At 34.6% G+C, this 27,935-nt stretch overlaps 1 protein-coding gene across 6 annotated transcripts in view; it reads left to right on the top strand.

Annotated features, from left to right (window-relative positions):
• Positions 1-27,935, top strand: part of MYO9A (myosin IXA) — a 244,619-nt gene that overhangs the window by 54,871 nt on the left and 161,813 nt on the right. For 4 of the 6 annotated variants that reach the window (XM_065941682.1, XM_065941683.1, XM_065941680.1 and 1 more), the window contains exons 2-8: positions 1,836-2,746; positions 9,174-9,268; positions 11,883-11,945; positions 15,553-15,652; positions 17,344-17,400; positions 22,707-22,804; positions 24,475-24,601. In XM_065941682.1, coding sequence (XP_065797754.1) covers positions 1,907-2,746; positions 9,174-9,268; positions 11,883-11,945; positions 15,553-15,652; positions 17,344-17,400; positions 22,707-22,804; positions 24,475-24,601 — 1,380 coding nt within the window. In that variant the 5' untranslated portion in view covers positions 1,836-1,906. Of the gene's footprint in view, positions 1-1,517; positions 1,537-1,835; positions 2,747-9,173; positions 9,269-11,882; positions 11,946-15,552; positions 15,653-17,343; positions 17,401-22,706; positions 22,805-24,474; positions 24,602-27,935 lie in introns of those variants that run through there. The other 2 variants (XM_065941679.1, XM_065941681.1) reach the window with 2 other exon arrangements.

Below are 27,935 nucleotides of genomic sequence, written 5' to 3'. Positions count from 1 at the left end.
AAAATAAGTTAAACCTTAGGAGTGAAACAGTGTGATTATAAAAGACAACAACATGGTGTTTGTGAATGGGAAGTCAGTAACATGCCCGTTTTTTCCGATACTGACCTGTAAAATCCATCAGAATGCCAAAGGTTTTTCATTGTAGGTGATACACTGATACTTAAATTTTTTATGGTGGTACATAGTTAAAGTAACATTAAAAAGGAACAAATTGAGGTGATACGCCCTCCATATTTCAAAGCTTATTATAAAGCTGTACTAATTAAGATAGGCTTACTATTGGTAAATAGACTAGTGAAAAAGATTACAGAGCCCAGAACAGATTGATACTTATATGGAATTAGCCACATGGCAGAGGTAGCATTATGAGTCAGTGGGGAAAGATTAGAGTCTTCATTGTGGTGCTGGTCCAGTGGCTAATCTGAGTTTGATTTGAAAATAATTATGAGCCCTGTCTTACAACATACATGAAAATAAGTTCTGTATGCATTAAAGACTTAAATAAGAGAAGTAAAATTTTGGTCTTTTAGGAGAAAATATAGGATAATAACTTTATATCCTTAGGATAAAGGGAGATTTAGAAAAACTATACCAGGAGATAATAGTATATAGGTTTTAGAGCCAGACTGCCTGCTTCAACTCTCAACTTTATCACATTTGGTCAAGTTATATAAAATTTCTGTATTTTTTCTTTTGTGAAATGATGATGATAAAAAAACAACCCTCAGGGACAGCTTGTGAATTTTAAATTAAATGATTCATGTACAATGCTTTGAAAAATGACTAGTACAAATAAACCCATAATAAAAGTTAACTGCAATTGCTAATGTTGCTTATTAAAAAAGAAATAGTAACCTGTAAAGGATTGATAAATTTATCAAAAATATAACTTCTGTACAACAAAAGGCAACATGAACAAAATAGAAGGATAAGCTACTGAATGGTAGCAGATATTTGTCACTTATTCAGCTGAAAATTGAATATATAGGGTATATAAAAAACTTATTCAAATTAATGAGAAGACAAAAAGGGGAAATTAAATAAACAATCGTAGCCCCAATGGCACATGATAGAATGTGTTACCCCTTCTCAGTGGTCATCAGGGAAATACAGTTTGAAGTAATGAAATATCTTTTTACTTTTCTTATATTTGCAGAAACTCCAGTCTGACAGTACTAACTTTTGGTAAGGAGGCAGAGAAACACAACCTTTTCCTAGGTGACTGCAATAGTCGGTTGATAGAACTACTGTGGAGAGCATTTTGTTAGTATCTAGTATAGTTGAAGGATTCTCTCATTGTTTTCTTGGTTATAACTCCATCTAGTTTAATTTCTGTTTATCTGATCTCATCTTTTTACTGTTTTTACTTTCACAGATTTTTGCTTTGTTGGTGACACTCTTTCTTGGTTTTGCTTTATCCATAAGAGCTTTTGGATATATGGTGATTAGATTTATGTGATTGTTTTGTCCATCTTAATTCAGTCTTCAGTGATGCTCTTTTTCATATATAAGGAAAGAAGTTGATTCTGATCCCAGGTACCTACCTCAGAAACATTTGAGAAAGTAGAGGACAAATTAATTATTATTTTTACTTTTTGGGTTTTGAATTATTAATATAACAAAAAATTGAAAAAGTTTTGGCTACTTTAGAAAGTGTCCAGGTTTGGACAATATATGAAATACTGTGGTCTCAGTTAGACTGTTTTCAAGAACTGTTCCTATTCTAAGAGAAGAGTTGGATTTTTTTTTGTTCTAAAAGATATAATCAACATAATTGTTAAGCCTCTTTTTTGTGTAATATGACTTCTTAATGTTTCACATCTTTTTTGTTGCAGTTCTCTTGCCATGAAAATGATTTGCGCAGTCCTGAACACATACCATCCATGCTGATGGGACAGGATCCAATATGAATATAAATGATGGAGGAAGACGACGCTTTGAGGATAATGAACATACATTACGTATATATCCTGGGACAATTTCAGAAGGGACAATCTACTGTCCGATTCCTGCCAGAAAAAACTCCACGGCTGCTGAGGTGATTGACTCACTTATAAACAAGCTTCATCTTGACAAAACAAAATGTTATGTTCTAGCAGAGGTAAAAGAATTTGGTGGAGAAGAATGGATACTCAATCCAACAGACTGTCCAGTTCAGCGAATGATGTTATGGCCCCGCATGGCTCTGGAAAATCGCCTGAGTGGAGAGGACTACCGTTTTCTTCTGAGAGAAAAAAACCTCGATGGATCAATTCATTATGGTAGTCTTCAGTCATGGCTACGGGTAACAGAAGAACGTCGCAGAATGATGGAACGGGGTTTTCTTCCACAGCCTCAACAGAAGGACTTTGACGATTTATGTAGCTTACCTGATTTGAATGAGAAAACTCTCTTAGAAAACCTACGAAATCGCTTTAAGCATGAAAAAATTTATACCTATGTTGGCAGTATTCTAATAGCTATTAACCCATTCAAATTTCTTCCTATTTATAACCCCAAATATGTCAAAATGTATGATAACCATCAATTGGGAAAACTTGAGCCTCACATTTATGCTGTGGCTGATGTAGCTTATCATGCCATGCTTCAGCGCAAAAAGAATCAGTGCATCGTTATTTCAGGAGAGAGTGGTTCTGGAAAGACTCAAAGCACAAACTTTCTTATTCATCACCTTACTGCCCTCAGTCAGAAAGGATTTGCCAGTGGAGTGGAACAAATTATTCTTGGCGCTGGACCAGTACTTGAGGTAAGTGTGTAGAAATAATTTTTCTTAAACATATCTTTAAAAAAAACTAAAATTTGTTAGATGTGAGAAAATGAAATAAAACTGAATGGAAGTATAGACAGCATTTTTTAGTTACCAAGGAAAACTGGAAGATAGGAAAGTGAAAGTGACAGTGTGGAAGATTGAAAGATGTAACGGTGGCAGTATTTTTTTCAAAGAGTAACTTTGGGCCATAGTGATGCAGAGGAAAGAGATAATTGGAGTCAGATATACCCCCTTGTAAGGGAAGATAGCAGGAGCAGGACTCCTGTCTGTAATTGACTATGGTAATGGGTAGTTGGGGAAAATATTCTTGTCAAGGTATTTTTGTCTTTGCAGGCTTAAAATCTGTGCCCAGGATTGAAATTCTAAGGGTTCATCTTTGAAAATGTAGAGAGTATGGGAAAATTTTTTTAGTTATGTTTTAATAAGTGATACCATCAAGGGTAGAGAGGAAACAGACTACACTATTTTTGTTTTAGAGCTTAAAGGAGAGTTAATATTACTTGTTTTGAAAGAGTTTTTGTGAGGTGTAATTGCACAGATTTAAAGTGTACACTTTGATAAATCTGACATATGTGTATACCCATTAAACCACCACCACAATTAAGATACTAAACATACCCATTATCCCTAAAATTTTCTCATATCCTTTTGCCATGCCTCTTTCTCACTCCTCCTGCTCCTCTCATCTTCAAGAAACCTCTTATGTACTTTCTGTCATTGTAGGTTAGTTTGTACATTTTATAATTCTGTATAAATGGGATCATGTAGTATGTGCTATTTTATGTTTGACTTCTCTTACATGGTGTAATTATTTTTTGTGTGTGACAATAATCCCTTTTGCTAAGACAGTATTCTATATTCCATTGTATGGATTTACCACACTTTGTGTATTCATTCATCTTTTGATGAACATGTAGGTTGTTTCCAGTTTTTGGTTATTATACATAAAATACTATGTTTTTGTGTGAACATAATCTGTTTTTTTTCCTTGGGTAAATAGCTAGGAGTGGAATGACTGGATCATATCATGTGTGTATATGTGTTTTAGTCACTAAGTCAGGTCTGACCGTTTTGCCACCCCAGGGGCTGTGCAGCCCACTGGGCTCCTCTGTCCATGAATTTCCCAGGCAAGAATGTTGGAATGGGTTGCCATTTCCTTCTCCAGGGAATGGTCCTGACCCAGGGATCGAACCAGCATCTCTTGCATTGGGAGATGAATTCTTTACCACTGAGCCATGTGGCTAGCCTGGGTCCTATCACAGGTATATGTTTAACTTTTAAAGAAACTGCCAAACTTACATATAAATTGTACATACTACTTTACATTCCCACCAGGCAGTGTATATAGTTTGTGTTATTCCATATCCTTGCTAACTTTTGATATAGTCATTCTTTCTAATTTTAGCCTTCAAATAGGTATACAGTGGTATCTCATGATTTTAATATGTATTCTATAATGCATTCATGATGTGAACACCTTTTCATGTGTTTATTTGCCACTTATATATCTTCTTTGGTCAAGTGTCTGTCAAAATCTATTGCCCAGCTTGTTATTGTTGTGTTTTGAGAGTTCTTTGTGTATACTGGGTGCAAATCCATTATCAGACATGTGTTCTGAAAAATATATACACATCTTCTCCCAGATTTTAACCCTCTCTTTTTAGAATTTAAATTTTAAAATTTTCATAATGAAGTGAGTTGATTTACAGTGTTGTGTTAGTTTCTGGTATACTGGAAAGTGATTCAGTTATATATATCCCTGGTGGCTCAGGTGGTAAAGAATCCACCTGTGATGCGGGAGACCTGGGATCAATCCCTGGGTTGGGAAGATCCCCTGAGGAGGCATGACAACCCACTCCAGTATTCTTGCCTGGAGAATCCCATGGACAGAGGAGCCTGGCGGGTTCCATGGGGTCGCACAGAGCCAGACACGACTGAGCGGCTGAGCATGCACGCACATGCGTGCACACGCAGTCTTGTTCTCATTCTTTTCCATTATGGTTTATTACAGGATATTGAATATGACTCTTCATATGTAATTACAAGTAATGTATAATCATATTATATTCATATTATAATCATCTAATATGATTATTCCATAGGACCTTGTTGTTTATCTGTTTTATGTATAGTACTGTGTATCTGCTAACCCCAAAGTCCTAATTTGTCCCTCTTTCACCCCCTTTTCCCTTGGGTAACCGTTAAGTTTGTTTTCTATGTCTGTGAGTCTGTTTCTTAGCAGTGAAAAGCTTAAGAAAAAAATCATGCCCAGGACAGATGGATTCACTGATGTATTCTACCAAACATTTAAAGAAGAGTTAACACAAATCCTTCAAAATTCTTCCAAAAAATAGAACAGGAGGGAGGAAAAGTTTCTAATTTTACAAGGTCCAAAATATTTCACTGATACTAAAATTAGACAAAGACACCACAACATAAGAAAACTGCAGACCAATATCCCTTGAAACAGAGAAATTCTTGAGGAAATACTAGCAAACTTAATTCAGCAAAATATAAAAGAAGTATACATTATGATGAAGTAGGATTTATATTAAGGAATGAAAGATTGGTTAAACAATAGAAAAATAAATGCATTGTTAAACATTAATAGACTATAGGACAAAAGCTACAGCATTATCTGAATAAATAGCAGTAAAAGCATTTGGCAAAAACAACACCCTTTCATGATTAAAACAAGCAGACGAAAAAAAGACACACTCTCAACAAACAAAAGAAGGAACTTTCTCAATCTGATTAAGAACACCTATTTATAAAAATATAGGTTAAAAACGTACTTAATAGTAATGCTTTGATCAGAAAGAAGATACAGATGTCTGCTCTCACCATTTCTTTTTCCTTTTCTTCTCTTTCTTTTATTGAAGTATAGTTGATTTGCAATGTTGTTTTAGTTTCTCATGTTAAACAAAGTGATTCAGTTAGATACATATATACACACACATATACGTACACATACTCTTTTTCATATTCTTTTCCATTATAGATTATTACAAGATACTGAATATAGTTAATTCCCTTTGTTATACAGTAAGACCTGGTTGTTTATCTGTTTTACACATAATAGTGTGTATCTGCTAAGCTCAAATTCCAGATTAATCCCTCTCCAACCCCTTTCCCCTTTGGAAACCAAATATTTTCTATGTCTGTGAGCCTGTTTCTGTTTCATAAATAAGTTTATTTGTGTCATATTTTAGACTCTACATATGAGTGATAACCTATGGTATTTTTCTCTCTTTTTCTGATTTTACTTAGTATACTACCTCTAGATCCATCTGTGTTGTTGCAGAAGGCATTATTTTATTCTTTTTTATGACTGAGTATTGTTCCATTGTGTATATAGCAATTCAGTTCAGTCGCCCAGTCATGTCCGACTCTTTGCAACCCCATGGACTGCAGCACGCAAGGCTTCCCTGTCCATCACCAACTCTTGGAGCTTGCTCAGACTCATGTCCATCGAGTTGGTGATGCCATCCAACCATCTCATCCTCTGTCATCCCCTTCTCCTCCTGTTTTCAGTCTTTTCCAGCATCAGGGTCTTTTCCAGTGAGTCAGTTCTTCACATCAGGTGGCCAAAGTATTGAAGTTTCAGCTTCAGTATAGTCCTTCCAATGAGTATTCAGGACTGATTTCCTTTACGATTGACTGGTTTGATCTCTTTGCAGTCCAAGGGACTCTCAAGAGTCTTCTCCAATACCACAGCTCAAAAGCATCAATTCTTTGGCGCTCAACTTTCTTTTTGGTCCAACTCTCACATCCATACATGACTATTGGAAAAACCATAGCCTTGACTAGATGGACCTTTGTCATCTAAGTAATGTCTCTGCATTTTAATATGCTGTCTAGGTTTGTCATGGCTTTTCTTCCAAGGAGCAAGCATCTTTTATTTTCATGACTGTAGTCACCATCTGCAGTGATTTTGGAGCCCAAGAAAATGAAGTCTGTCACTGTTTCCATTATTTCCCCATCTATTTGCCGTGAAGTGATAGGACTGGATGCCATGATCTTCATTTTTTAAGCCAGCTTTTTCACTCTCCTCTTTCACTTTCATTAAGAGGCTCTTTAGTTCTTTGCTTTCTGCTGTAAGGGTGGTATTTTCCACATAGCTGTGGTTATTGTTATTTCTCCCAGCAGTCTTGATTCCAGCTTGTGCTTCATCCAGCCCTGCATTTCACATGATGTACTCTAACTTATTTATAAGTTAAATAAGCAGGGTGACAGTATACAGCTTTGACATGTTCCTTTCCCAATTTATAACAAGTCCGTTGTTCCATGTCTGGTTCTAACCATTTCTTCTTGATTTGCATACAGATGCCGCGTCTTTATCCCTTCATCTGTCCATAGACATTTGGGTTGTTTCCAGGTCTTGGCTCTTGTAAATAGTGCTACTGTGAATACAGGGGTGCATGTATCTTTTCAAATTAGATTCTTCTCCTGATATATGCTGAACAGTGGGATTGGTGGATCATATGGCAATCTACTTTTAGAGGGAAAAAGGCTGCTCTCAGTGAATGATGATTTCTTGTTAGGTCAAATAGATAGCCCTTTGAATGAGATTTTCTAGGAAAATGCCACATAGGTCAAATTGTGATGATTATATATGGGACAGGGCTTTGACTTTAGTCTGATCTTTCCAGTGGCTTCTGGGTGAGACTGCTTTTTGAAAAAACTGTAATTGTAGGGTGTTGGTTTTCTTTTCAGAGTGGAGCTAGGGAGAGGGAATTGGTAATCAGGTAAGTTAAAATGCCATCAGTGCTTGCTTTTCTTATTGAAATCCAGCTGTTTTCCTTGATAAATAGTCTCCTTACAAGGGATTACTCTAAGCCTTTCATTAACTTCCAGAATCATCAAAAAGTTGATTTTGACAATTTTTGTTAGTCTTATTTCTTTTATGAAGGGGAGAGGGATTTCAGAGACCTTTACCATTTTCTCTGATCTCATCCTTAGTAATCTTTTCAAGAGATCTAAATAATAAAATGTATTTTATATACTTACTCATGTGGTTACTATTTCTGCTGTTTTCATTCCTTATATCGATCTGTATTTGAACATGGTATCATTTTCCTTTTGCATGAAGGATTTCCTTTATTTCTTTTAGTATGGGTTCACTTAGGATGAATATTTTCACATTTGTATATCTGAAATTGTCTTTTATTTGTCTTTGTTTTTTAATGTTTACTTTTAAAAGTAGATATTAAAATAAAAAAAATACCTTTACAGTAGAGTTGTATAAATGATAAAGCATACTAATTTGTGTGACCATCTGTATGCAGTGTTTATGCAGAGTAGTTCCACTATCCCTATAAAACTCCCTGATGCTTTTCCTTATTTTCATACCCTCTGTCCTTCTTCCATACTCCCATTAACTTGTGGAGACAATTTGTTTATTCTTCCTTCCTTTTTTTTTAAATGTCATATTAATGAAAACATACAGTATGTAATGTTTTAAGACTGCCTTCTTTCATTCAGCAGTATGTATTGAAGATTTCATGTAAGTTGTTGAATATGTGAGTTCAACCGTGGGTTCTTAAATTTCAGTTTTATTGAGATGTAGCTTGAAATAATATATAGCCACTTAAAATGTATGGTTTAGTGATTTCTGATAAATGCTTATGCCAGGTAACTACCATCATAGAATCAAGTTATAGAATATTTTCATTACCCCTTGTGTCCCTTTTTTAGACATTTTCCGCTCCTACCCTGTTTCCAGACAGCTTCTAATCTGCTTCTTGTTACTCTTGTTTTGCCTTTTCTAGAATTTCATGTTATAATATGTACTCTTGTGTGTGGTTTCATAGCATAATGTTTAATATTTATCACTGTTGACATCTGTCCCAGTAGTTTCATCTTTATTGCTAGGTAATATTTCATTGCATGGTGTATACTTTGGGTTATAACTTAGGAAGCTTATATATTTTTTATTCTTTCTAAAATAGTACTGTAGTTTTGTTTTAAATAGGCAAAATACAGTATAGTATATTGCATGATGAAACTATTTCTTCTGTACTATTCTAAATTATAATTGTTTTGATGTAATTATTCTTTTCCTAGCCTGTTATTTCAGTTTAGCAAGATTTTGAAATGTATATATGTATTAAATATATATAAATGTATTAAGCAAATTTGCTGGCATTGGAATGTGAAAGTGAAATCTGATTTGTAATGAGCAATAAGTTTTTACAATTAAGATTTATTTTACTCAGTAGCATAAAATGCAATCTACTTGACTTTATTGCAGATATTACTTACCTTACCTGAAGTATGAGAGCCTGAAGCTATAAGTGAATTGCTTTTCTAGTATCTCTTTGGCACTTTTTTCTCGTTGAGGTGATCTAAGGATTTTCCATTTTTAAACAATAGAATTAATGAGAACTATTTATTTTGACAGGCCTTTGGAAATGCAAAGACAGCTCATAATAACAATTCAAGTCGTTTTGGCAAGTTTATTCAAGTAAATTACCAAGAAACAGGCACTGTACTTGGGTAAGTAGCAGTATCAGGCTTTGGAGATGTTTAAATGTTTGCTGTTGCCCCTTTATAACCCATAGGTTTTTTGTTTGCTCTTTAATGAAAATAGTGACATTAGTATTACATTTTTTTCTCAATTATTTCTTTCTTTTGGAAAAGTTCAAACATGAGGACAGTTCTAAGAATAGTGTAATATCCATCCACTCTTACTTAGATTTATAAATTGTTAACAACTATATGCATTTGCTTTATCTTTCTTTGTTATGCATATATTCATTTTTAAAAAATTGTCTTTGAGTAAGTTGGGTATATAACTTGACCCCTTGAAATAATTACTGTATTTCCTAAAGCAGCCATAATGACATTTTCCTGTATACTATTTTTATACTCAGGGTATTTAATTTTGTCTTAGTTATAATTTTTGCTGTTACAGTCTGTGATCAGAGTCCTCTGGTTATGCCAGCAGTATCATTATAGCTTTTAAAAAATTAATAGACTATTTTTAGAACAGTTCTAGATTAGTGACAAAAATGAATAGAAAGTAGGGAGCGTTCCCTTACGCCTCTTCATGCTATCCCCTAGTTTCCTCTGTTGATAATATCTTTATTGGTATGTTCCATTTGTGTTGTTCATTGAATGGGCTTTGATAAATGTATAAAGGTATAGTTTCACTGCCCTAAAAATTCTCTGTGCCCCACGTGTTCATCCCTTCCCACCCACTAACCTTTGGCAGCCGCCGATCTTTTCACTGTTTTATTTTTTTATTTTTTTTTTTTTCTTTTCACTGTTTTAATAGGTTTGCCTTTTCCAGAGTGTCACATAATTGGAAATTACATAGCATATCGTCTTTACAGATTGCATTCTTTCTTCCTTAGCAATATTTATTGAAGAATCTTGCATGTCTTTCATGGCTTGTTTTTATTGGATTAATAAATTTTGGAGTAATAAACATCTTAATGGTTTTTAGATATGTTTTTTAGTTTTTTTATATTTCTTAATTTATTCCTAAATATTTTTAATGTTTTATTTTTATTAGAAGTGTGATTTTTCTCTTACATTATATCTTCTAAAATTGCACATTACTTGTATGTGTTAGTTGCTCAGTTGTGTCCAACTCTTTGCGACCACATCAACTGTAACTTCCCAGGCTCCTCTTTCCATCGAATTCTCCAGGCAAGAATACTGGAGTGTGTAGTCATTCCCTTCTCCAGGGGATCTTCCTGACCCAGGAATTGAACCTAGATCTCCTGCACTGCAGGCAGATTCTTTACCATCTGAGCCACCAGGGAAGCCCCAATTACTTCTATTGATTTTTGTATTAATTTTATATCTTACTATCTTGCTGAATTATTGTTTGTATTAGTTTTACTGTTGGCTGTTTCTCTTACCATTTCTAGGTTTATTATATTATCTGCTAAAATAGATAGTTTAACTTTTTTTCCTGTTCTTACATCTCTGATTATTTTCTATCTTGTTTGATTACATACCTCCTAAACTATGATAATATTGTTCTAGATACTTGTGTGAATGCCTTTACTTTTCTTCACTAAGTAGAATATTGGCTTTGGGACATTTTATCATGTTAATAAATTAAGCATTGATTTTAGTTTTCTTTGAGTATTTTTGTCAGTGATGGATATTGAATTTTATTAAAGGCCTTTTTGGTGTCTATGGAAATTAGTCTGATCTTCACTCTTGAATTTATTAATATTATCATTATTTTCCCAATATTGGATTATTTTGCATTCCTGCGAAAAGATTCTCATTTGATCAATACAAAGACACGAACACCCACAGACGTACACATACAGACATATTTTTATACATGCATATGTAAACTGGTTGTTGTGTGCTAGTTTTATTTATGATTTTTATATCCATATTAATAAGTACTGTGTACTCACTCTCTATGAAAGTTCTTCCTTACGTCCTTTTTCCTTCTTGATTTGAATCATATCTCTCTCTCTTTTTACATTTATAATAATCTGGTCATTGCTCTATAATAAATCCTGTCAGCTCCTTATGATAGCTGCTAGTTTGCTTGTTTTCTCCACTAGTTTGTAAGCCCCTTGAAAACAGGTAGTATATCATTTGAAAACAGGTAGTGTATCACTTATTTCTGTATCTGAACAGTGCTTACACAGTGCCCAATTAATGAGTGCTTACTGAGGAAATTGGCAAGCTATAAACATATTTATTCCAGGATGTGGCAACAGCATGGGTATGTAAAGGAAGTATAGCTTTGAGCCTTATTTAGTAGCCTAGCCAAAGTATAATATTTGAAAGAATGTACTGTGGTATTGAACCTGGGAAGAAAGTAAAGTCTGTGTCATTGTAGGGTCTTGAGTGCCATGTTTTGAACTCCTGACTTTATTTTGCTTTATGGAAAGTTAAAATTTAAAAAGGAATTTATGAATTAACATGGATAACCCTAACAATGTTCATAACACAATTATAATGGTAAATATACTCTGGAAGGCAGCTATGCTCACCACTGTACCACCAATAATAGTGGAAAATGTACTCTGAATAGTATTCTTTAGACTTTTGCATCTTTTCTAACAAAATATTTGTCTACCTTACATTAGGCTTTTATTATTTATATCAACCAATTCTATTTTTATTCTAGTGCCTATGTTGAAAAGTATCTACTGGAGAAGTCTAGACTCGTTTATCAAGAGCATAATGAACGGTACATATTTTAATTTGTATAATTGAGATCGTAATTAAATTGAGTGTAACACTTGTATCATGCAGATTGACTTTTCAGATCTTTGTGTATTATGACTTTTAATTCAGTTTATACCGTGCCTAGCTTTACATATAATTGCTATTTCTGTCATGGGAAAAATACTTTTGAAGATGCTGTGAGATATTTTTAACGACTATATAGAACTGTTGTTGCCTTTTCTAAATTCTAGAAAGACTATCAGAACAGGAAAATAGTGGTGTCTTAGGTGATATCTTTTGTTTTGTCTTTGGATCTCTTGCTATGTCTTAGTGTTCTTTCTCTAATTTGAGAAAAGTTTTTTATAAAGCTCTTAACTTTATTATAATCTTTGAGGTATATGGAATTTCAAAGATTACATATATGTAACTTCCTTTCGATGAGGAAGCCAAATATAAGAGAGGTAAATGATTTGCTTCTTGTTACAATGAGACAAAATGAAGAGCTAGACTTTGAAGTTAAACAAGCCTACATTCAAGTATTGGATATCCGTTTGGCATCTCACCTAACTTCTCTGCTTCTTAGATACTTTTTCTTATTTTGTAGATGGAAAACTATCCTTTAGTCAGTTTAGAAGGTTAAATGAAATAATGTTTATGAAATGCTTAGTGTAGTCCTTTTATATAATAAAGGTTCATTAAGCATTATGCTATGTTACTTTCTCTATACTTTGTGTTGTTATGTTGTACAAATGTTTATAATAGTAGACTCATCAGTATAGATTTATAATTGTTGCTTTTTGCCAATGTCTAGTTGGAGGGGAAAAAGCCTTACAAACACCACAGACATTTATACTATCTTTTATAATATTTATCTATGTAGTTACTATTACTGATGCTATTTATTTCTTCATGCTTAATTGAATCTTGTCTTCCTTAATTTCAGCCATAAAAGCTCCTTTTAGCATTTTTTATGGTGTCCATCTGTTAACTGTGAAGTGTTTAGTTTTGACTTAGCTGGGAATATCCTAATTTCTTCTTTTTTTTTTTGGAGGATAGTTTTGCTGGATATATAATTCTTGATTTTTTTTTTCTTTTAGTACTTTGAATCTGTTTTCCATGGCTCGTGATGAGAAATCAGGTGGTAATCTTACATTAGGATCCCTTGATGAGGCATTTCTCTCATGGTGCTCTGAAAATTTTGTCTTTGTCTTTCAATAGTTTTAATTTGTCCAGATGTGGATCTCTGAGTTTTTCTCTCCTGGAGTTCATTAAGTTTCTTAGATGTAGAGATTAATGTTTGTCATCAAATATGGGGGAACTTTGATTATTATTTTTTTCAAATATTCTTTCTCTTTTCTTCTGCTTTTGGCACTCCCATTGTGTATAAATTGGTGTTCCATACTGTGCATTTGTTGGTGTCTGTTTAATGGTGTCCCACAAATCCCTGAGACTGGTTATTTTTCTTTCTCTTCCTCAGACTAGCTAGCTTTAACTGACCTTTTTTCAAGTCCACTGATTCTCTCTTCTGCCTACAAATCTTTTGTTGAGCTCCTCTAGATAGGTTTTCATTTTATTATATTTGTCAACCCTAGAATTACTTACTGATTATTTTTTATAATTTCTGTATATTCATCAGTAGCTTCTATTTGATGAGACATCATTCTCATGCTTTAAGTTCTTTAAACATGGTTTTCTTTAGTTTTTTGAATGTATTTAAAATAGCTAATTAAAAGTCCTATGTAGTAAGTTAATGTCCAGACTGCCCCAGGAACAGTTATTATTGATTGTTTTTTCTCCTTTGTATGTGTTAGTTTCTGGTTTCCTTGTATGACTCACATTTTTTGTTGAAAATTGGACATTTAAAATAATAATTGGACTTTTAAAATAATCATTTGGCAGCTCTAAATATGAGTTCCTCCCTCTCCCAGGATTTGTGGTTGTTAATTTTGTTCCTGCTGTTTGTTTTGTGAATTTTCTGAGTTAATTTGAAGTCTGTAATTTTTTTTTTTAGTTTAGCCATTTAAGTACCTGCTTGGTTAACTTCTTGTTTTTTAGTCACTAAGTTGTGTCTGCCTCTTCTGCGACTCCATGGACTGCATCCTGCCAGATTCCTGGGAAATCCCATGGATTTCCCAGGCAAGAATACTAGACTGGGTGACCATTTCCTTCTCCAGGGCATCTTCCCTACCCAGGAATCAAATTTGCGTTTCCTGTATTGACAGGAGGATTCTTTACCCCTGAGCCACCAGGGAAGCCCTTGGTTAGCTTCTCAGTGGTAGTTGGTCAGCCGTGTCCAAATCTATGTGATCTCTTGGGCTGTAGCCTGCCAGGCCTCTCTGTCCATGGAATTCTCCAGGCAAGAATGCTGGAGTGCTTAGCCATTTCCTTCTCCAGGGGATCTTCCTGATCCAGGGATTGAACCTGGGTCTCCTGCTTTGCAGGCAAATTCTTTACCATCTGAGCCACCAGGGAATGATTGAACAGAGTTCCATAAATGGTTGGTAACAGTAAGTCTTCTAGTGTTTGTTTCAGGGACCATGACTTTTAACTCCTAGGCAGGCACTTTATAATTCTGCCTTAGCCTTTACTTCCTGCTTGTGCAGATCTTCAAAGTTAGTGATAGGTGAGAGCTTAGTATTTTCTCTTGTCTTTGCTGAGTAGACATGCAGCCCTGGGCATGGGCACAACTTTTAAGTATGCATAAGGCCTTCTAGATTCCCAGGAACATATTGGAACTTTTTAAAACCTCTGAGGATGTCTCATTTTCCAGCATTTCTCTTTAAGTTGTTTGGTTAGCTTACTGTTTGCCTTAATATTTATTCATGGGTTCAGGTAGCTAGTATGTTTAAAAAAATTGCCACTAATTGTTTCTTACAAATGTCTCTGGAACAAAGATTTTCATACTGGGGTAATAACTCTGAATCACATCAAATAAAGATATCAATAGTTTTGAAAATGACTTCATCGATGGAACTACCAGACAGTTCAAATAATGATATATATCAGGCAGTGAGGTTCTTAATGAACTTCACCCCTGTTCTGCCCTCTTCTGGAAGCTGCCAGACTTCTGGTGTCCATCTCAGTTGTAAGCTGTTGGTATTGAAAACTACATGTATCTGGTAAGCAGGAGATGGAATAGGGCAAGTTGAAAGGCCACCAAGGTTCTGTTTATACTGAAATGCAGCTCTTTTTCTTGTGTAAACACTCTCTAGATTACTGTACATTTTTGGTTAATTTCTAGAGTTGATTCTGACAAATTTGCTAGTTTTCTAATTGGTCTTGTGGAGAGAATTTTTAGAGGTCTTTAGTGTATTGTTGACTTCACCTTTGTCTTTTAATTCGGCATACAAAACCTTATCTTATTTTGTACTACTTATTATTTGGCTGTCCCTTGTGGCTTGTGTAATCTTAGTTCACCTACCAGGGATTGAACCTGGGTCATGGCAGTGAAAGCACTGAGTCTTAACTACTAAACTGCCAGAGAATTCCCCTGTAGTATTTCAATATTGAGTTTATCACCTTTGTATTAAAAAAATGAACCAAAGCTGAAACAGTTTACAAATTAATTTCTTTTTCTTGTTAAATGATAACCATAGACCATGTTCATTATACTTCTTTGTTTCCAACAGGAACTATCATGTATTCTATTACCTTCTGGCAGGAGCAAGTGAAGAAGAGAGATTAGCATTCCATCTTAAACAACCAGAAGAATATCATTATCTGAATCAGGTGAGAGTTCATAAATATCATTTTGAAATGTAAGGCATTGTTAAATTTTAGCTCTTGAGAAAAGTTTTTTTCCTAGTACTTTGTTTCTGAAACCTGGTTGATAGTGGATATTAACTAGCATTTTCATGTATACTATCTAAAAATTTATGTGATGTACTTCTCAAATTTAAAAATTATTTTTATTCTTATATGAATCATAAAAGATAGTTCTGTGCCTTTTGCTTTTTGTGAAACTCTTTAAGAGAATAATAAACTGTTTATAGATACCTCTAATTTAGAAAAATGATTTACACTTTTCAATAAGTAAAGTGATTTACCTTTTACACACCAGAGCATGTTAAATGTTACTAATGATTAATGCTTGCCCTAACAAAGGATTACTGAAACTTGTATTTGCATGTTTTAAAGTCTAATATATATATACCTCTTTGCATGATGAGTATGATTATTTTTATAATTTAGTGATTATCCTATTAAATACTCAGTGTGAAAATTCATTAAAGGAAATGACTTAGAGAATTTGTGTTTTACCTTGAAACTCAAAAATTCTCCCCTAAACTTCCATAATAAGGCATAATTGTCACAACTTTTCATTGCATTGGCTTCTTCAATTTTATTTCTCATATTAACAAAAATTCTAGAATCAGTAATAATGATATTGATCTGACAGTACATCATTTAGGTAAGAGATTGTCTCCCCTCATTTTTAATTGTTTGAGGCAAGGTGTAATATCTATGGAAAGAAATTCCCTTTTGGTAATTTTAAAAGTTCTTCTGAGGGATATTAAATTGACACTTGGATGGTGGCTCAAAGATTGTAGTATATATTTAGGGCTTTGAAAGTAACATCTCACACTTTGTAAGATATGGAGCAGGCTGTGTAACTGATATTTCATAATTTTGAAACTACACATTTATATAAGCTAACAATTCTGTTACTATACTGAGAATTTAAAAATTATTTAAAATATAACTTCTTGGTGTAATATGAGGCATTTTTACTGTATTGAATTAAGTATATTAAAAAAATCATTGATTTAGCTTTTGAGTTTTCCCCCTTCCCTGCTTAAACTATTTGCCTTATATTTGGGTGATAAAATTTTTTTTCCTTTTGAAAAAGTAGCAACTGCTGATAAAATGAGCTGATGTGCATGTGTGTAGCATGTTCGAATCTTTGCTACCCCACAGACTGTAGCCCACCAGGCTCCTCTGTGCATGAAATTTCCCAGGCTACAGTACTGGAGTGGGTTGCCATTTCCTTCTTCAGGGAATCTTCCCAAATCAGGAATCTTGCATCTCCTGCATTGGTAGGCAAATTCTTTAGCGCTGTCGCCACCTGGGAAAACCACTAAAGTTAATACTAGAGAAATCTGGAGTTTTTTGCTCCTCTTCCAGATCTTTTTGTAATTACTGGCCATACTATACATATTCTTATCTTAAGGTCAGTATTTGGAGACTATGGGACTCAACAGTTATTACAAATTTCAGAGTAACTGAACAATAGCAAATATGGATTGATTATAATAATATATGACTCCCAGAATCTGAATGTTTCTCTAGTTGTTTTGTGCTGCTATACGAAATAACTTTTCTTTGGATAACAGCGGTACTACCTGAACACTACATCTAAGAGATCATTAGAAGAGTGTAATAATCATTACTTCTACCTAACTAATCTGCCTTACTTTCAGATAACAAAGAAACCCCTCAGACAGAGCTGGGATGATTATTGCTTTGACTCTGAGCCGGTCAGTACAAGTGCCTAAGTATCCTTGCTAAAGGACCCTTTTTGTGACTTAGGAAGAAAGTCAGCTGAAATACAAACATAGAATCTAGGAAAGAAGATAAATCAGTGTTTATTTTATTGGAATTGACTTTTTTGTGTATGTATGGTTTATTGATTAAAAGCAGTTTACCTTTTTTGGATTTTTGGGGGCTATATTTAGACTATATTAAGTATTTATTTTTAAAAATAATACATTGATTGCATTCCTAATTTCAGCATAGTTATGGATCCTTATAACCTATAGGGTTTTTTCCCTTGACATTTATTTATTTATTTCAATTCTTATGTGGTAGTTTAGTTACCCATCTATTATGGGTAGTATTTATTATTTTAAAAAGTTGCATTCTTCCTGTTTTGTGTGTCCATTAACAGTCTTCACATAGTGAATGCATGCATTTTTTTAATAGCAAGAGAGGCCATAGCCTACATGTAATTTTCTAAAAAATTAAGAATTGAAATTCCTTTAAATAAGATTATTTTATGTTTCAAATTAAGGATGATTGAAAGGCATATATGATGTAATATAAAATGAGTAGGTAAATTACTTATACAAACAGTTTTATAATTGCAAATGGAACATAAAAAATCTTTTTCCTTTACTTCAGTTTGCAACTAGGTCAGATTTGAAAGGCTGAAAACAAACACTCATCTATATATTCATTAAATAATAAACTAATGTATTAACTACTCCTCCTGGAAATGTAACATGTCTTAATCCTACTTTAAATAACTATCACTTTTAATTCTCACTGCATGTGATTACAAACTACGTTAATTGCAAGACTATCAGATTTTGAGTAGGTTTAGTAATTTTTCATTCAATTTAATTGCAGTACCATTTCATAATCAAGTAATTTGCAATTTCAGATTTGATATTTTAGAAAATAAATTTTAGACAGCAAATTTATAGATACTGATAATTTTTAGTAGAAAAATTTTATGCTGTTTTTTCACTCTTGAGACGCTTCCGTCTTTTGCTTAGTATGCCAGTTGACTACGCACCTCATTGGGAAGTAGGTAGGAGACTGGGAAACTCATATAGTGAATATAAGATTTGATTGCCTGTACAGAGCTTACAGTGAGATTGTCAGCTGGTCTGCTATTTAGACAGTCTAAGTAATGCTTAAGAATTTTTAGGTTCTGAAGTAGATAGACCTGATTTGAAAGCTGGCTCATCTACTTGTTAGTTTTGAGAACCCAGGCAGGTGACTTACCTTTTTGTTTTCATTCCTTCTTTAAGGGGAAAATGATGGTCTTTAACTTTTGTGAGTGTTAAATTAGTGCATCTACGGAGCTTGATGGATTGCTTAACGCTTAATAAGCACACAGTAAATGTTTCCACTGTTGCTGCCACCGTTGAAAGCATCATTATCCATCTTTTCCTTTTAGGAGAAATTTGTAGCCATGCTCTCCTACTCCCTTAATATTACTTTCATCACTATTCTCTTATTTATTATGTTTTCAAATCTATTATCATTGGAACTTAAATTTTTGCTGCTTTTTCTTACAAGGTCATTTTAATGGAAGCAAGTAGTCTGAGGATCTTTTGCTTAATTCTTTCCTCTTAGCACCTCCTCATATCATATTTGGGAGCAAACTACACTTGTTTCACTCTGAGTTTTTAGAACTTATGTGACTAGGTTTATGGGAAGAGAGGATTAAGGAAGATTCTGCAGTTTGTGCTATATTACTTACTATACATTGTATGAAATTGTATAAATGATCCCAAGGGGAACTTAAGTGAGAAAATTGCTTTTAACAAGGGACCTGTTGTTGCCCATTGCATGGGCAACATTAATAAAACAAACTCAAGCAACTAGTGTTTCATGAAAGATAGCAGAGGACTTAGAACAGATTTTGGTGTAACCTCCTCTGTTATTTAGGTGACTTATTTAACTGCTGAGTCTATTTTCTTTCCTAAAATATAGGTATAATAAAATGTATATATGCATAATTAACCTCTTGTGTTTTGAGAATTTAAAGATTATATACGGCAAGTGACTCTCCTATTGACTAGTATGTAGAAGATATATGGTAAATGCTAATTTCCCTTCTTTAAATGATAATCTATTCTAATCATTTTACCTTAAAGCTGGTTCTGAATAACTTCAATGTAAACAGTTTCACCTAATTTAAAATTTTTCTAAATTAAACTTTGAATAGTCAGGTCCAACTATCAGGCGAGTTTAGTAAGGATTGCCAGAATGGGTCTCAGGATACTGAACACCATGCTGCAAAGGGGTTGAAATATAATATTGTCAGTGAGGCCAAGCTTTCATCCTGGTCATTACTGCCTTTATAGGAACCGAACCATTTGTATTGTACCTGACCTCCCATTTTCCCATGAATTAGACCTGCTGCAGGAATCCTGTGTGACTGGACAGAAACCTTTGAATCCATAATATTTACATCCTCCATATTTTAAGTATTTCTACAGCATAACACTTTTACTGCTATTCACTGTCCAACAGCTTATACATTTGGGGTCACTCCCTCAAATTCTGCCTTCTTGACTTTATGCCAGTCCAGTACAAAGGTTTCTGCATGCTGCACAACTTCCTTTGCAAATGCTTTGCCATTTAAAAACCATTACCATCCATATTATATTTGATCATTATAAAACCCCTGGTTGTAGTTAGTATGATTACCTTTCACACAAGAAGCAGTAGTGGCTCAGAGTTTAAGTGACTTCCCTGTGATGATGAAACAGTTTAATAATGTAATTGGGATTCAAATCAGGCTATGTTTTATATGTTCTTTTTTCTTAAATGATCTTCAGCATCTTTACTAACTCTCAAAGTCAATTATTCAGGTTTATGTCCTGTATTATCAACTAGTAGCTATAAAAAGTATAATTTTTATAAACAGTATTCTAAGAAATATAGACAGCATATGAGAAACATGTATAATTTGACTTTGCTCTTCACTTTTTCTCCCTCAAAATACTTCGTACATGCCAGGCTTGTTGTAGGTACTTATAAATGAGAAAGGGTTCTCATCATCCATTTCTCATACAAAGGGAAAAAATGCTGATAGCTTGAAAGAATATTTTGGTGTATTTGTGGGGAGTGTGCAGTGGCATGTTATCATGTAAGACTAAAGCCTGAGCTGAGTTTGACAGTAGGAGTCAACTGTCTTCTTTCAGTGGAAAGGGTTGTAACAGTTGTTGGTTAGTTCCCTACCTCATTCTTTGACCTTTACTGTTTTATTGTTTTCTGAATGACCTCCAACAGCCAGTATTTGTATCTGGTGCTTGAAAGCTTTTCTTAGAAGCCTGGAAGGCCTTGTGCTCTTGCCTGGTCCTCTAAAAGTACCTAGGAATTAACAGCTTATCTCCAGAACTGATGAGAGATGATATATAAGTGTTATGGCTCCTTCATCTTTCTATTTTTTATACTGTTTCCCAGCGGTTACTTTGGAATTAAAGTCCAGCTACCCACCTTGGTAGCTCCTTTCACATTGTACTCTATTTAGGCAGCGTTGACTTCCCTGCATTCTAACACTACTTGTACTGAATCTTGGTCTCAAGGTTTGCATCCGTATGAATCCAGATTAAGATAATGATATTTCTGGTCTGGTAGATTAATCCGTCCTTAGTTTTTCTAATACCATTGTCATCAAGGAAGTTCATGTTAAATACAAGTATTTAAAAGTTCATTATGATTTTGGTCTTGTATTTCTGAAGAACATTTTGATTATAGATAACAGCAGGTATAAATGTATTTATATTTTAGTTCTTTTTTCAATTTATGGTCTCAATATTTTATCCACACTGTTTTATTCATTCTTGAGGTAGATAAGAGCAGCTGTCATTTATGAGAATCATTACTGTATTATTGAGTTTTCACAAGTTGAAGCATAGGTTGTTTTCCTTCCACTTATTTGTTACAGAAAAATTTTTACTAAATTATAAAATGAGTGAGCTGTTTGTGGTTTTAGGGGGAAGAAAAGAAAGAGCTTTTAAAAAGCTTTATGAAAGAGAAAAATGTGTTAAGTTAAAATTTTTTAGTGGGTTAGGATGTTGTCATGTCTGTAGAAATATGTCTTAAAATTGCTTACCAAAAATTTTATAGTCAGAAAGAACTTTTCTTAAAGTGAATTTGAAATCCATGTGTACTTTTCCATAGAGAATAGAATTATTTTTAATAGCATTTTAAGACAATGTTTAAAATTTTATTATTTATATATATATTCATTTTTATAGTACCTAAAGCAGGTTGTACATGGTAGATACTTGATAAGTAATTTTTAAGCACTTTGTTTCTTCAAAAGGAATGTCTCATTCAGTTAATTAATTCATTGATTGTATATTTACTCCAGTAATTTCCTACTTTCTTCTTGGCACTGACTTGATATTGGAAATCTGCAGTAAATGAGACAAATAAAAGTTCATGTGTTCACTGACTATTTGATACAACATTTCATAGGAGGATAGGCATTAAAAAGTAAATACATGTGAGGAAGTTTTTGAAAATACAAGTGTAAAGGGACTATGAGAACACATAATAAAGTCAGGTAAAGACTTATTTTTTAATTGTTTTAAACCCAGTATAACCAAATGGTACAGTATTACCTTTTGACTTTTGGGGGAACTGAAATGCAAGAGTTGCTCTAGAAGAGTAATATTTTTTAGTCTGGTAGTCCATAACTGTTTTTACTGACTCATATTATGAGTGTTCTTTTGAAAGTTTTTGTATTTTCACATATACTTCTTTATTTTGCTGATTGCCATGTTGTTTATATTATTTGTTAGGAACTATTTATGTGATACCTAATGTTGATGTAATATAAACATATTTATATTAAGTCTAGGCTCCTCTTCTCAACTAAATTAATGCCTCTTTGAAATATATTTTTGTGTCCTAGGATCTAGTTCAGTACCTTGCATATTAAATATTTGTTGAATAAATAACATTTGTATGTGGAATTGATCTCTTAAATGCTTTGCATCTCTGAGACTCTTCAGAACCACTCAAAATCAAACTTGGTATCAGAATACTTTATGAGTCTTGCTAGCTCTTTATTGTAAGTTACTTTTGAGATCCTTGCTTGGGTGGTTGTGAAGAAGAGGGAAAAGGTAACATACTGGTATTTAGGTAGGTATATGTTTGGTTTGCATGCTTGTAGTAGGATAAGAGTCTAATGAATTTGATGATATCTAAATATGCATAGGTATGGTTATCTAAAATTACTGTATTTCTGAGTGACTTAGGTTGCTTTTCAATAGGTTATCTTGATTTTTCTTTTCCATTTTTTTTAAAAAAGCAGGATTGCTTCACCGTAGAGGGGGAAGATTTGAGGCATGACTTTGAACGCTTACAACTAGCCATGGAAATGGTAGGATTTCTTCCCAAGACACGAAGACAGTGAGTTTATTTATTGTATTCCTTTACCCTCAGTAGAGATCCTTTGAAACAATTTTCTAATATTCTTGATCTAATGCCTCTTCCATCTTAAGCATTACTTAGAATTAGGAAATTTATTTTTGTAAAAGACTTGCTTTGAATTGCTTTCTTTTGTCATAAATTCTTTGAGAATCTGTTGAAAGTTAGAGCTCTTCTTCCTAAAAATGTAATCCATAAACATTTGCATATTATTACAGGAGTTCATGGTGCCCCCCAGACCTCTCCGTGTACCTTCCTTAACTGTTGATTTATAACACTTGTTGTCAAGGGAAGGAAACAATGTGGGTCTAAGGGTGGGTTGCTTAAAGTAAAAGAGAAGTGAGGTTACTTTGACAGAAAGTTCTTGTCAAGTTCAGGTGAGAGACAGAAAATAGGTATAATAATGTCCCAGAGTAAACTGAGTTCATGAGATGTAGAGCTTAATTATAGGGATTATCTATTGGCTGGAAGAGAGGCATGTGTTCTTCTGAGACAGGAGGGAAGGACAACTGAGATGTAGATATTTCACAGGAAGGGCCTAATATTAGATCATAGAGTCCAGTGGTCTCCATTACTGTTTTTTAAAAAGGCATTATAATATGATGGTCAGTATAATATGATGTGAGAAAGCATTTTAAAAATATAATAATAAAAAAATCACCTTGGTTACTTTGTTTAAAAAAGACCTTTCTTTTAAAGATTCTAATTCAGTAGATCTGGGCTTCGCTTGTAGCTCAGTCAGTAAAGAATCTACCTGCAGTGCAGGAGACCCAGGTTCGACCCCTGGGTTGGGAAGATCCCCTGGAGAAGGAAATGGCAACCCACTCCAGTATCCTTGTCTGGAAAATCTCATGGACAGAGGAGCCTGGTGGGCTGGAGTCCACGGCATTGCAAAGAGTCGGGCATGACTGAGCGACTAACACACAATTCAGTAGATCTGAAATAGGCCGTGTGGGAAAGGACATTCCAGGTAGGATAAAAAGCACTTAGAAAGTCATGGACTTTTGAAACACCACGGAAGATTCAGACAATGTTAAGTCCCCTTTAAGGCTTCTCTGGTGGCTCAGTGGTAAAGAATCTGCCTGCCAATGCAAAAAACATGGGTTCAGTCCCTTATCCGAGAAGATCCCACACGGCATGGAGTGACTCAGCCTGTGCGCCCCAACTGCTGAGTCTGTGCTCTGGAGCCTAGGAGCCACGACTGCTGAGTCCATGTGCCACAGCTACCGAAGCCTGTGGTCTCCAGAGCCCAAGCTCTGCAACAAGAGAAGCCAGCACACCAGGAAGCCTGCGTACCACTGCTAGAGAAGAGCCTGTGCAGCAGTGAAGACCCAGTACAGTCAAAAATAAATAAATTATAAACAAAAAGAATAAAGTTCCCTTCAAACAACTATATCTGTATATCTGACGTGAATACAGTTCTTAAAGTGGAGTTATATAAAGCACTTTGCACAGTGCCTGACATGGCAAACACTCAATAAATTTTAGTTATTGTAGTTATTAGTATTTAGTTATCCCCGTATTTCTTATTTTTCTGAAGACTAAGTACTCTGTATTTGTACTGGTTAATTTGCTTGATTAGAATTTTGGAATGAAATAAGCTTAAGAGAAGTCATATAAGCAAGCTGTAATTTATGGTTTTATTTTCACAGGATTTTCTCTCTTCTCTCAGCAATACTACATTTGGGTAATATCTGTTATAAAAAGAAGACATACCGGGATGACTCCATAGATATCTGTAATCCTGAAGTTCTGCCTGTTGTCTCAGAGTTATTAGAAGTGAGTGATTACATTCTCAGTTTTCATTTCAAATACTGGTAACTTTTCAGTTTTTATTTTGTGTAACTATTTTGTAGGTATAAATGGGTTAATACTTTTAATTAATAGTGTTACTCCAGAAGTTGGAATTCTTTCTGTTATGTGTGCCAGACTCTTTAGAAGATTTGGGTTTTCTCCCCCACCTCCCTTTGTCCCAGATATCTGTAACTCCTAAATTTGCTGAATAGGATGAATATTTCACTCTATACTATATCATGTTCTAGGTCTTTGTAAATTTTCTCCTACATAGTAGGTTGTTGGTTAGATTATTTTGTTTGAAGATGGGGTGTCCAGATGGGTGGAGTACTACTTTTTCTTTCTTCATGGCTAAATAGGAGTCAAACGTCTTCATATCCTATGACGTTTCTTCGCACATCAAGGTCCTCATTGCCTTACTCTTTCTTCCTGGACTGATGATTTCTCATGTTTTCTCAGCTAACTGCTCATCTTAAAAGGGGTGTAGTTTTTTATGGGCCCTCTCCTCTGACAGAACAGGAAATATGTATGTGTAAACTCACCTTGAGTATATTTGCATATCTCCAAATATTTTTATGTGACTGTCTATATAAAGATAAACATGATCTGCACAACAAGGGAAGCTATAAACAAATGGAAAGACAACCTGTGGAATAGGAGAAAATATTTCCAAACTATGCAACTGATGGAGGGATATTACATGGTAATCACTTATATGTGAAATCTAAAAATATGATGTTGTTGTTGTTCAGTCGTCCAGTCATGTCCAGCTCTTTGTGACCCCTTGGACTGCAGCACGCCAGGCCTCTCTGTCCCTCACCATCTCCTGAAATTTGCCCAGTTCATGTCTTTTGCATCAGTGATGCCATCCAGCCATCTCATCTTCTGACATCCTCTTCTCGTGCTCTCAATCTTTCCCAGCATCAGGGACTTTTCCAATGAGTCAGCTGTTTGCATCAGATGACCAAAATACTGGAATTTCAACTTCAACATTAGTCCTTCCAATGAGTATTCAGGGTTGATTTCCCTTAAGATTGACTGGTTTGATCTCCTTGCCATCAAAGGGACTCTCATATGATACAAATGAATTTAGTTACAAAATAGAAATACACTCATAGACATAGAAAACAAATTTATGTTTACCTAAAAGGAAAATGGAAGGGAGGGATAAATTAGGAATCTGGTATTACTGGGTACATACTACTATATGTAAAATAAATAAACAATAAGGACCTACTTCATAGCACAGGGAACTGTATTCAGTATTTTATAACCTATAATGGAAAAGAATTTGAAAAAGGATATGTATTTATATATATATAAATAAAACAATCACTTTGCTGTATAGCTGAAACATTGTAAGTCAACTGTGTGTGTGTGTTAGTTGCTTAGATGTGTCCGACTCTTTGCAACCTCATGGACTGTAGCTTGCCAGGCTCCTCTGTGCGTGGGAGTTTCCAGAAAAGAACACTGGAATGGGTAGCTGTTCCTTTCCGAGATTATTTAGGTCAGTACATTTTCCCCCTTCCCTCTTCACTGAGGTTGTTCCATATATTTGTCATATAGTTTCCATGTCGTGGCCTGCATTCTTTTCTGAGATTCCCCCAGCATCGTAAATGATTTGTTAAAAATTTGTGTACCTTAAGATTCATGGATTATATATGTATACATGTATGGATTTTGACAAATGCATAATGTTGTGTATCCTCCACTACAATATCTTACAAAAGTTTCACAGCCCTGAAACTTCCCTGTGTGTCATCTGTTAAACCCCTCCCTACAAACTACTGATGTTTTTACTAGCTTTGTAGGTTTGCTTTTTTCAGAATGTAACATAATTAGATTCATATAGTATTAATATATCATGTTTTCAGACTTAACTTGTTTCACTTAGCAGTATACGTTTAAGATTCATACAGTGTCTTTTCCTGGCTTGATAGCTCATTTCTCTTTATTGCTGAATATTATTCCATAATGTGCATGTATCACAGTTTGCCTGTCCATTCACCTATTGAACGTGAAAGTGAAAGTCCCTCAGTTGTGTCTGACTGCTTGTGACCCCATAGACTTTACAGTCCATAGAATTCTCCAGGCCAGAATACTGGAGTAGGTAGCCTTTCCCTTCTCCGTGGATCTTCCCAACCCAGGGATCGAACCCAGGTCTCCTGCATTGCAGGCAGATTCTTTACCAGCTGAGCCACAGGGGAAGCCCAAGAATACTGGAGTGGGTCACCTATCCCTTCTCCAATAGATCTTCCCCACCCAGGAATTGAACCAGGGACTTCTGCATGCAGGCAGATCCTCTACCAGCTGAGCTCTTAGGGAAGCCCACCTATTGAAGAATATGTTAATTATTTCCAATTTTTTTTTGCAATTATCAGTGATCTTTTTTTTCCTGTTAAAATATCACTTATTTTTCAAATCTTGGTTCATATACTGCTTCAACGGTTTTAACTGTATTAAATGATTTAAACTGATTCCATCAGCATAGAACAATTTGCTTCTCCTTAGCATAATTCAGTGGAGAAGGCAATGGCACCCCATGCCAGTACTCTTGCCTGGAAAATCCCAGGGATGGAGGGGCCTGGTAGGCTGCGGTCCATGGGGTCGCACAGAGTCAGACACGACTGAGTAACTTAGCTCAGCAGCAGTGTAATTCAGTATTGGCTTTGTAGCATAGTTAATTGTTTACCAGTTTGTGTCCATTATAAGGTAGTGGCAGTGTTCTTTGAGATCTGTGGATGTGCTTATTTATCTAACCTTACAGTGTTTATTATTTTGTACATACCTTGCTGTTTGTTTATTAACTTTAATGGAATGAATTAGCCTGGTAGAAGAGGCAGGAGGGAGTACTTTCAGTTGGAACTAGACTCACTCATTAGAAAGGAGTTCCAGAATGTGAAGTCTGGTATCTGAAAGCTGTAATTTTAAAGCTCACGAGGGTCAGAAAACAGATCTTTCAGACAGGACTTCCAGGTGATATTTTAGTCGTTCATTTCGTATTGTGGTAATACAGAGCATTGTGGCTAGTGATCTTTCTTAGAAGTTAAGGCATTCAGCAAGTACCAAGGCTTCTAGTCCTAGTGAAATATTTCTTTTTTGGTGAGAGACTAATAGAGCAATTTAGGAAATTTAAAGAGGAACTCAGTTGTTTGTATAAAAAAAGAGTGGGGGGGGGATCCAATTCTGAAAATTGGGCTTGCCAGTGTTAAAGTTAGACTAACAACTCAGTGTGATTTGATAGCAAATGCTACCTTTTGAATTCAGGATTCTCAAATTCCTTGTTTTGAGTGGTTCCTCTTTCTAGTTTGGAGTGGTT

The sequence above is a fragment of the Muntiacus reevesi genome, chromosome 7 (assembly GCF_963930625.1).
Source record: "Muntiacus reevesi chromosome 7, mMunRee1.1, whole genome shotgun sequence".
NCBI classification, from domain to species: Eukaryota; Metazoa; Chordata; class Mammalia; order Artiodactyla; family Cervidae; genus Muntiacus; species Muntiacus reevesi.
This window is presented reverse-complemented; position numbering and strand designations above follow the sequence as displayed.